This window comes from Haliotis rubra, unplaced genomic scaffold (assembly GCF_003918875.1).
Source record: "Haliotis rubra isolate DU_JTF1 unplaced genomic scaffold, ASM391887v1 Scf1969, whole genome shotgun sequence".
Lineage (NCBI taxonomy): Eukaryota > Metazoa > Mollusca > Gastropoda > Lepetellida > Haliotidae > Haliotis > Haliotis rubra.
Window position 1 is genome coordinate 52,350 of NW_025765968.1, and position 11,443 is coordinate 63,792.

General features: G+C 40.6%; 1 protein-coding gene across 1 annotated transcript; it reads left to right on the forward strand.

Annotated features, from left to right (window-relative positions):
* The first annotated feature begins 3,267 nt into the window (after positions 1 to 3,267).
* On the forward strand, positions 3,268 to 6,826 carry LOC124274962 (acetylcholinesterase-like). The gene is made up of 2 exons (XM_046710336.1): positions 3,268 to 3,319; positions 5,339 to 6,826. Exon 2 carries the CDS (start codon positions 5,348 to 5,350, stop codon positions 6,824 to 6,826), a length of 1,479 nt encoding a protein of 492 aa, XP_046566292.1. The 5' UTR covers positions 3,268 to 3,319; positions 5,339 to 5,347.
* Positions 6,827 to 11,443: the final 4,617 nt, after the last annotated feature.

Below are 11,443 nucleotides of genomic sequence, written 5' to 3' on the forward strand. Positions count from 1 at the left end.
TTTCGGTTTGCTATCTCAAATTTCCCCAAATGAATGAAACGGATGCCATGATGATATAAAAGAAAGCTCTCATCCTTGCATGCGCAGACAAAGTTTAAGCATTCTTTATCTATACCGGTTGCCGAACAGTTATCGCCATATTTTAGCAGTATTTACAAAATTACTCACCAGTGAAGGTCCGGGTTAGAATATAGATCTTCAGTAACCCGTGCCTGTCGTAAGAGGCGACTAACGGGATCGGGTGGTCAGGCTCGCTGACTCGGTTGACACTTGTCATTGGTTCCCAATTGCACAGATCGATGCTCATGCTGTTGATCACTTGATTGTCTGGTCCAGACTCGATTATTTACAGACCGCCGCCATATAGCTGGAATATTGCTGAGTGCTAAAACACTAAAACCCACTCACTCACTGATGGTGCTGAGTATCATCTAGTCCAGACTCGATTATTTACAGACCGCCGCCATATAGCTGGAATATTACGGAGTGCTAAAACACTAAAACTCACTCACTCACTCACTCAAAATTACTCCGTCGTTCGTAAAATTAGTGAAACAGAATTAATTATTATACTTAATTAGCTATTCACCGATATGACCAGCCGGTTACAGCCCGGGAAAGCCACATTTAAGAAAAACAGAGTTGAAAATAGTGTGGCTTAACCAGCAATGGACATGGTTGAGTGATCGTGTGGATGTGGCTCTCCCGGCAATGTGCTATTAGCTAATCCATGTTACCGTAAATAATATGAAACATTCAGTATGTAAAATCTAGAAATCCAGTTGAATTTTTCGTAGAGAAAGGTCCAGATCACGCAAACCAGCTGCCTCACGTGGGTATACTCAAACCCCTTTTACGAATTATTCATGATTATACAACCAATTATTTCATTGAAGCATTTTAACTTGTGGGAGGGTTAATTCAAAGTGTTAACCTTTTCTAATAACTGTTTGAGCTACGGTTGCCTCAGTCATTATGTTTACATTCATGCTAAAAACTCAACAACGAAAAATAAATAGATAAAAACGAATTTAGAAGAATGACCATTTATTGCACAAATATACTTATACACAGCCACATACATTTACATAGCTGTTTTTAAGCAAAATTCTTGCCCAAACCTCTCTGCTGATACGATATACCAATCATACAGCCAGTACAGCTATTAAAAATTACACACTTTGCTTTCATTTTCGAAAAGACAACATAAAAATTGAAAGTATTTTGATTTGTGATTTTGTCGATGTTGTTTTAGCTTAATTTCTACCACCAACAATTGCCGTCAAAGGAAACCGCAAGACGCCATAGACATCAGGAGAAGCCAACCAGCAATCAGTCCTGACCAGGGGTGAGTTGAGTTTTACGCCGCCTTCCAGCTATATGGCGGCGGTCTGTAAATAATAGAGTCTGGACGAGGAAATCCTGTGATCAACTGCATGAGCATCGATCTGCGCAACTGGGAACCCATGACATGTGTCAACCAAGCCAGCAAGCCTGACCACCCGATCCCGTTAGTCGCCTCTTACGACAAGCATGGGTTACTGAAGGTTCATTCTAACCCGGACCTTCACGGGGAGACAAGCATGGGTTACTGAAGGTTCATTCTAACCCGGATCTTCACGGGGAGACAAGCATGGGTTACTGAAGGTTCATTCTAACCCGGACATCCATGGGTAGACAAGCATGGGTTACTGAAGGTTCATTCTAACCCGGACCTTCACGGGGAGACAAGCATGGGTTACTGAAGGTTCATTCTAACCCGGACCTTCACGGGGAGACAAGCATGGGTTACTGAAGGTTCATTCTAACCCGGACCTTCACGGGGAGACAAGCATGGGTTACTGAAGGTTCATTCTAACCCGGACCTTCACGGGGAGACAAGCATGGGTTACTGAAGGTTCATTCTAACCCGGACCTTCACGGGGAGACAAGCATGGGTTACTGAAGGTTCATTATAACCCAGACCTTCACGGGGAGACAAGCATGGGTTACTGAAGGTTCATTATAACCCAGACCTTCACGGGGAGACAAGCATGGGTTACTGAAGGTTCATTCTAACCCGGACCTTCACGGGTAGACAAGCATGAGTTACTGAAGGCTCATTATAACCCGGACCTTCACGGGTAGACAAGCATGAGTTACTGAAGGCTCATTATAACCCAGACCTTCACGGGGAGACAAACATGGGTTACTGAAGGTTCATTATAACCCAGACCTTCACGGGGAGACAAGCATGGGTTACTGAAGGTTCATTATAACCCAGACCTTCACGGGGAGACAAGCATGGGTTACTGAAGGTTCATTCTAACCCGGACCTTGACGGGCCGTGAACAGGGAACATATCTACCTAGCACTTGGGACTTATTTTAATTTAATCATCACTGCTGGAATCATTGTCCTTGTACTTGTCACTTGTCTTCCATTTGTTTTCTTTTGCCTCGTTTAATGCCACTATTGTTACCTCATCAACCATGCCTGGATTAACAACCCCTGGCTTCCACGTGTCCATCTACCCATTTAATGCCAATCAACTACTGGTTTCCCTTGTTATCTCATAACTGTAGTTTTCACATGTACATATATAGCGATCTGTTTCCTAATTCTTTCATTCACATGGTGAAGGAGCAAGCATACACTCCGAAACGTCGTGTACATCACAATAAAGAAGTTGACATCCATAAAGTTCTTGCCTTTAATTTCGGTTTAATATCATGTTCAATATACATTCCGTTGTTATGACACACAGAGAGAGGATGACTTAGTCTGGCCGGCGTTGCTTGCTTTATGTATAGAGATCCGTGGGAAACAAACACCTAGTCTGTAGGGCATGCGAACGTATCAACACAGTACATTTGACCCCCGAGTTAACAAAGTCAAACCGTCTGCTAGCCGATAAAAGACCATTTCGTTTTTGTTGCACATTTAGCCACCATCACGCATTGATTAAAACTTTCTTTTGTTAAGTTATGAATGCTTAATAACAGATTCCGTACGGTGTGGTAAGATTTGAGAGCTTGTTGAATGCTGTATAGTGTGACCCACCTTCTCCTCAATGACAGTGACACACTGTACCAATATCGATGAAAACTAACAAACGGTAGCCTTCGCTCCTTTCTCGTGTGTCATTCGTATACTGAATATTTAAGTTCACGTCCCAGATCAATAGTGAGTTCAAGCGCAACAGACTAGGGAACCGTCACACATATCTGTATAGTGCATAACGTGAAAGGTGTTCACTCAGGACGACGGCTGAAAACCCACTGGGGCAGGTGTGTTCCACACTTAACACAGTTCCAAGCGGTTTCATAATTCCGTCAAGGTAAGATTTGTCTTTATATGTCCATAAGCGTTAACAGAATGTAATACTCATTTTATAAGTAAATCTAAAAATTGGATGAACATTTGAAATAATTCTTTGTTATGTCTCGTTAACGTTTGTTTATGTCCACGAGGAATTTGAAAGCGTCGCTTGAATTCGTAAATACGTTGTTATTTTATAAACCGAATCTAATTGATTAAGTTGTCTAAATCCTCGTCTTAAGACTAATATGTGTTGGTGACTACCATTTTTTTTACGCAAGCCCCGAAACATTAAAAATAAATTTAAACTTAATTTATTTTTTAAACGTAGTAATTTGGGGGAATTTAAGTTATGAATAAATTCGACTACAATCGCCAGAGGCTACAGGGATGATACATCCAGCTGGGTCTGTGCAGGAAGCAAAAGTACTGTAAGTCCCCATGGTCCTAAGTGTGGCGATCTATCTTCAGTTGCTGTAATCTCCAGCCCTTTTCTATATTGTGTTGTCTATAACAGAGGTATAATAGTTCCATGCCAGCTGTAATTCTCTATCTGTGTTCTCTATCTAGTCATACTGTCCTTTGTCGACAGATTTTATAATATAACTTATCTATTGTCAAGAAATGAATTGTTTTAATCACAACATGGCTGTAATATTGACGGTGCGACGATAATTTTAACTCACTCAATCACTGTCAAGCCAAGTCAAGTTTATTTCTGAAGAGGCCTCAGGCCCATATCGCTATTACATACATGATAAGCCAAAACAACAGCCAGACATCAGGGCTGGTAACTTCAAAATATTACCAGCCCAAAATGGATTTAACCAGACCTGACAATCAAAAGAAAATAATTCTATTTTTAGTTAGAATGAATAATGAACCTGAGACATGCATTTACCGTATTACCGGTTTATTGACAACAGTCATGTTCAGAGAAATCCCACTCCGAGTTGTAGTCAGCGTCGAGTGAGTGAGTGAGTGAGTTTAGTTTTACGCCGCACTCAGCAATATTCCAGCTGTATGGCGGCGGTCTCTAAATAATCGAATCTGGACCAGACAATCCAGTGATCAACATCATGAGCATCGTTCTTCGCACTTGGGACACGATGACATGTGTCAACCATGTCAGCGAGGTTGACCACCCGATCCCGATAGTCGCCTCTTACGACAAGGGTTTCTGAAGATAAATTCTAACCAGAATCTTCACGGGTATAGTCACAGTCGCAGGAATGGAACATGTTATCTTTCTTTTTAACCAGACCATCGGGCTGGCTTGCTGAAAATTTAGACCGCCGTCCGTCCGTCCGTCCGTCCGTCCGTCTGAAATCTAGCCCGTCAGAAATCTAGGGCTTAGTATCTCCTACGTAGGACTTAGCATCTCCTAAGTGGGTATCTCCTACGTAGGGCTTAGTATCTCCTACGTAGGACTTAGCATCTCCTACGTAGGACTTAGCATCTCCTACGTAGGACTTAGCATCTTAAGTCCTACGTAGGAGATACTATCACTGAGGAGATACCCACTTAGGAGATACTAAGTCCTACGTAGGAGATACAAAGTCCTAGATTTCTCTCTCTCTCTCTCTCTCTCTCTCTATCTCTCTCTCTCTCTCTGTCTTTGAATAGATGTATGTATGACAGATTAAACATAACCATACCCAAACATCCATAACTGCCGTTCGAACAGGGTCCACGTCACCCTAACGTAATACACACATAGTATCACCATAGTGATAGATAGTATGTCCTACGTAGGAGATAGTTTCTCCTACGTAGGACATATTAAGTCCTACGTATGAGATATTAAGTACTACGTGGGAGATATTAAGTCCTACGTAGGAGTACTAAGTTCTACGTAGGAGATATTAAGTACTACGTAGGAGATAGTAAGACCCAAAAAAAATTCACCGTGGCCCTACTACGCTTTCGTAGTTTACACATTAACCGATGTGTTGTAAAACAAATTTATATAGTTGAAATGATTAGTGTCAAGAGTTCAAGAAATTATAACTTTACTACTTTTTTATTCACCTCGCAGAGAAATATCATGCCGCATATACTGCTGTGCACCCTGGTCTCCTTCCTCCTCACAACACAGAGAGCTTCTGGACAGGAAGTTGACACCACGCATGGCAAAGTTGTTGGTCTGAGCACTTCCGTCCTTGGCAAGACCATCAACATGTATTATGGTATTCCTTATGCAAAACCACCCGTAGGTGACCGCAGGTTCAAGTACCCGCAGTCATTGGACCCCTGGAGACCGGAAGTCAAGGATGCACGTACAATGAAACCGTCTTGCCATCAACCAGTAGAAACTGCAGAAGGAATGCCATGGAGATCAATTCCTCTCAACTTCAGTGAGGACTGCCTCTACATCAATGTATGGACACCAGCCAATGCCACAGCAAGTACGAACCTCACAACCATGGTATGGATCTATGGCGGATCATTTCAGACCGGATCCATCAACATACCTTTGTATAATGGACAGTACCTTGCTGCTGAGAAAAACGTCATCGTAATGTCCATGAACTATCGTGTAGGAGCTCATGGATTTATATTTCTTGGACCTGATACGTTTCCTGGCAACCAAGGTCTTATGGACCAGGCTCTTGCCCTGCAGTGGATTCACAACAATGTTGAAAGATTCGGTGGAGATGCAAGCATGATCACCTTGTTTGGAGAAAGTGCAGGTGCAGCCTCGGTTGGTCTTCACGTGTTATCCCCAATCTCACGTGACCGCTTCACGCGTGCCATTCTTCAAAGCGCGGTCCCAAATGCAGTGTGGGCATCCATCGAACCTTCGCAGGCTATCAACAGCACTAGAAGACTCGCAGAGCTGTCGAACTGTAATGCCAAATCTGATGCTGACATTTTCCAGTGTATCCAAGATCTACCACCAGAAACGATAGTAGAAAAGCAGGCCCTCGTTCCAATTGATGGTTCCGCACAATTTAGTCCAGTCGTGGATGGTTATTTCTTACCCGATTCTCCAGCATCCCTCATTGAAAAAGGGCAAACAAAGCAAGCGGAAATCCTTCTGGGGGTGAACAAAAATGAAGGCACCACATTCCTCGTGGAGCTTTTGCCAGCAATATTTTCTCCATTTACGGATCAGCTTAATGTCAACAGAACACAGTTCCTGGAGACTGTAAGAACCGTTACTACTGGACAGTCCTCTGCCATTGTCAGAGCTGTTATAGCTCAGTATGCTGATATCTACGTCCCTTCTCTACACCCAAACTTCGTGGACACTGCTGACGACGTCTTTGGAGACGGGTACTTTAAGTGTCCAGCTACCAAACTAGCTGCTTCACATTCTGCAAATAACAATGTTTACCTGTATTCCTTTGATCAAAGAATTGCATCGTTCCCACTACCACAATGGATGGGAGTTCCTCATTCGTTCGAGATAGAATCGGTGTTTGGGCATCCTCTCGGGGATGCCTTCACGTCGACAGATGTGGATAAGTCAATAAGTCGGAGCATGATGACTTACTGGACGAATTTCGCTAAATCTGGGTAAGTCCCTGTTATTGTAGATATGAAAGGAATCGCGGTGTATATTTGACAGTGGCATAACCAACTGTGTGCAATGTTTGGCTGCCTGCCTGCTTGGTTAGCGTCACTGGTTACATGGCAACAGTAGTTTATATTCTGTATGTAGTACATGTGTGCTATTTGTTATGGTATTTTTAATTGCCTAATGCGGTTGCATACGGTCAACCACGTTTATATCGAACAGTTTTATAACGAATCCCTGCTCCACTCATTCCCTGCGAAATGTGACGTGGGTGTTATGGACTGTATACGTCTCATATCACACCAGTTTTTACCATCTGATCGGGACTATATGGGTCTAGTAGCTTTTTCTCCGTTGGCCAGTCTCGCTTTGTATTGTAATAAGAAATCCATATGTCGTGTGTTTTCTTTATAAATGCAAATATTGATAATTGCTTACAATGGTTGGTAACGATAACTTACTAATCGTACCAGCAAGTGGATAAATCTTGTGTAAAAGGGTATTCAATCCATTTTTTACAGAAACCCCAACCTTCCAGAAACACCTGACTTCCAATGGCCGACGTACAACTCTATGGACGAGCATTTCTTGGTCTTTTCCTCGTCCGGACTGTCCACAGAGCAGGGCATGAGAAAGCAGCAGTGTGTGTTCTGGAACACTCTCCTGCCACTGATCACCAAGAGCGAGGACACCGGCTCTGGCAGTAAGTCTCTTTTATCATCCCAAACTGGCTCCCACTGTAGATATCGCTTGTGTGAGATCAAGTTGCAGATAAAGCAACAATTGAATTGTCATAATGCTATTACATCATCAGTTAATGACCTCATAATACTTTGACATCACTGACATGTTTGACATCACAGCTGACAATGCTACTGACGTCACGAAGTTGATGACATCACAATGCTATGACGTCACTGAGTTTACTGCTCATGAAGACTAATGACAATTTTGTGTTCAGATAAAGTTGGGTTTTTTATTGATAACCGATGAAGAATAATTTTGGATGATAAATAAAATCTCACCCTCGTGTCTGCTTATATCAAATATATCAACACGAGTTGATTACAATTACAATTATCCGAGGCTTGCCAATTATATGTCTGACTCTTAAGGTGTGAGTTCGAATCCCGAATGGGACTCAACCCAACGGAAGTACTAGAATCTGTACTTTACTACGAAAGTATAATCCCAGATGTAACATATGCTACATTTCATGTTACACTTACCATATGTAGTTGTTCAATAACAAGTTGGTATTTTCAGTATTTTTACAACTTCATGGGGGAAACACAGACGTATTGATTATGCCTCAATAAAGACGCTTCAAGGTTGAAAGAACACAAATCGATCCCTATCAATAAAGCAAGAGGTTACACAAAACAGACGCTGAGCAATTATCGATTGACAAACAATGGTTACCAGTGTCAATAATTTGACAGTGGATCTTGTAGTTTCGTAAGTAGATTATAATGTCTTTATCAATTCAATTCAAATCTTTATTGCATGAAAGGCTGTAAGACCATATACAAAAGAGGTACATATTAACACTGGCATAATTATATAATCAACTTCTAACTAACCAATTCTTCTCTTAGCAAAACTGCATTATAAATAAATAGGACTACTTTGTGTTGTTTTGAAGGGTCTTTGCATGAAAGTAGGGAAGACATTAATTCGACATTTATATGAGATATAGGCAATTGTGGTACATTAGTATTTCTTAGAATTTCATATACAGGACAAATAAACATAAACTGGAATACATCTTCAATAATGTTACAGAATGGACATACCCTTAGGGTCTTTTCCATAGAAAAATAACTTCCACGCTTAATTACTAGATCATTAAAGCCTAAGCTGAAACGTGTAAAAGTCTTGCGAACATTTCTTTAGCGTATGTGAGCTAAATAAGACTCTGATTCATATCTAGAACATTCATGAATAGTTGAATGCCATTCCTGCTTAAACATATCAATATCCCTCATCGTCTAGTGTCTGTGATAACCAAATACAACCAAAGCCGTATCGACATGACAAGGTGCGAGTATGTGATGTCCAATTATTCTTACCAAGATAATCAAGATGTGGAAGCATATTTCAAGTTGTTTAGGTAATCGATGTTCAGGCATATTACTTATTTTACACCACTATTTTAAACACAAACAGTAAGACAGTACAATAGAAATCTCCCACAGTCACCATAAACCATAGCATTTAGCGTTGATAAAACAACATTTAGAAACTTTCTACAGGTAAGTAGATTCATTTTCTCTGTGATGTAATACTGTTAACACCCCTTTTTCAGATCCATCGGTTGCATTTGAGAATCAAATAATTTGAAATAAATAGTCGGTTGGAAAGCACCGTACAGAGGATCAATAGAGTGAAGTTGTAAAAGAACTTTCTTTGCTCGTCTCGCCAGGTTAATCCCAGATTAGTTCTGATTCAACGTATGGGTAAACAATATGCCAATGTATTTATGACCATTTATAACATTCATATGTTTATCTTTAAAACAAATATCTTTTCCCGAAAAGGGACCACCTGTAAGGAATATATAAGCAATGTTTGATTTATCAAGATTCACATTCAACCGCCATTTATCTGTATAGTATATGTAGTTGATTTTAAAGACCAATCAAACATATACTGGACAAAAATAGTTAGGGATATATGTAAATTTTGAAATTATGAATAATAATCTATTTATTCATTGAAACCCTAATAAAACATCAATCATAAAAATACCAATATCCCTAAATTATTTTGTCCAGTATATAAGTCATTCGGGACCCTTATTGTGCAAACACAAAACCTACATTTTGCTGAACATGATGCTGCGTATCATGGTGGACATATTTGATTCATTATGTTAGTGAACAAGCTCAGTCATGGTATCCGATTAAAACGTATCACAAAACGATCAAAAGCCCTGGTGTTTCTGCAACCAAGTCTTAAGCATTCCTGATTCTTCTGTTTCAGCAACAACTGGGAACGTGATTAACAGATGTCCCAAAAATGGAAGCAGGGTGTCGTTTGCTGTGAATACCTGTCTCATTGCTGTACTTGCAGCATTAGTGAGTGTTTAAACATTGAGCGATATCCTCAATGTATTCGCTGAAAAATCACAAAATATTTCCCAAAAATAGAGGCTCCTCTTACTTAGGGACAAAAACATATATATGTTCGTTTCCTATTACATGCTTTTTAAAAATAGGGTAGGTGGGTCGATTGTAGCTTTTTTGACTTTACTGAGAATGTATTCAAGGATACCATATCATGATGTTACAATGCCTTGTGGTGATACATTGAAAGAGTTCTATATCAAATCGTTATTCATGTTAATTTATTTGCAGGTTATGTCAGTGAGAGCCCATTATGCCAATTCAATGCAATCCATATTAGCCCTACGTACACTGACAAAACATGAAAATATCATACTGGGCTTGGATGAAAATGATGAGTTGAAATGTGCTCCAGTCATGATTTTGACTTCGTTAAAAATGGATTTGAGAGGGGTGGGGGTGGCGGGGTTGTAGGATAGGGTCGGTCGGGTAAGCGGTAACGGACATATTTTTTGCACAATCATGGCATAGTACATAGCTTTTTCATTACCTTTTGCTTCTGAGAGTAAGGGACCGCCTCCGTGGTGTAGTGGTTAGAGCGTCCGCCCGGAGAATGGAAGGTCGCGGGTTCGATCCCCGACCGCGTCATAACAAAAGACGTTAAAATATGGTACTTGTTGGTCCCTGCCTGGCGCTCGGCATTAATGGATGCAACAGGGACTGGTCGGCTCGGAGTCAGTATAATGTGTCTGAGTGAGGTATTCATGCTTCACTGCGGCATGGTATCTCAGTGGGCTAGCACTATAAAACCAGCTTAAGTCTGGGCTAGTACAAGCAGCCGCACATACACATACACACGCATGCACGTCGTCATATGAGCGAAATAATCTCAAGCACGACGTTAAACCCAATTTCACCTCACCTCTGAGAGAAAGGTGCAATTGACTACTGTTGAATTTAGGCAGAAAGAAATCTGCGTGTCACAATTCGTCATGTGAGGCTTATATATAATCGATGATTACCTCCAATAAATCCCAAATTCAAGTGACATGAATTGTAACACACGATTCGCAAGAGGTCACTGTGACCGTTGCATTTTGATAATACATTCTGTTTTACGTTGTGATATTTGTACAACAGCTTCTTGAATTGGTCTCAGCGAGATTACATTCATTTTTATCATTTTGTACTAACAAAGATGCTTACCTAATTAGCCATTTTATCTACACGCTTGTTGCACGTAGCCTCTTTATAATATACACTTGGCTTTTCTCTAAACATCTAAACATTTTATTTACATGCTTATTTCTCGTAGATTCTTCTCATTCGATTCTCTCCTTACCACTGCGTACATTTTAGGACGACCTGTTTGAGTTAGGTTTACATGTAAATACGTTAGCATGGCTTGTAACACCTATTGTTTGTGATCGTCACTGTTAAGTACTCTGGACACTTCTTCAGCCGAAACTCTTACTGTTTTCGATTATTATTATTATTATTTATATTGCATGTACGTCAACGAGATATGGATGTGATATGATTATTTAGATTT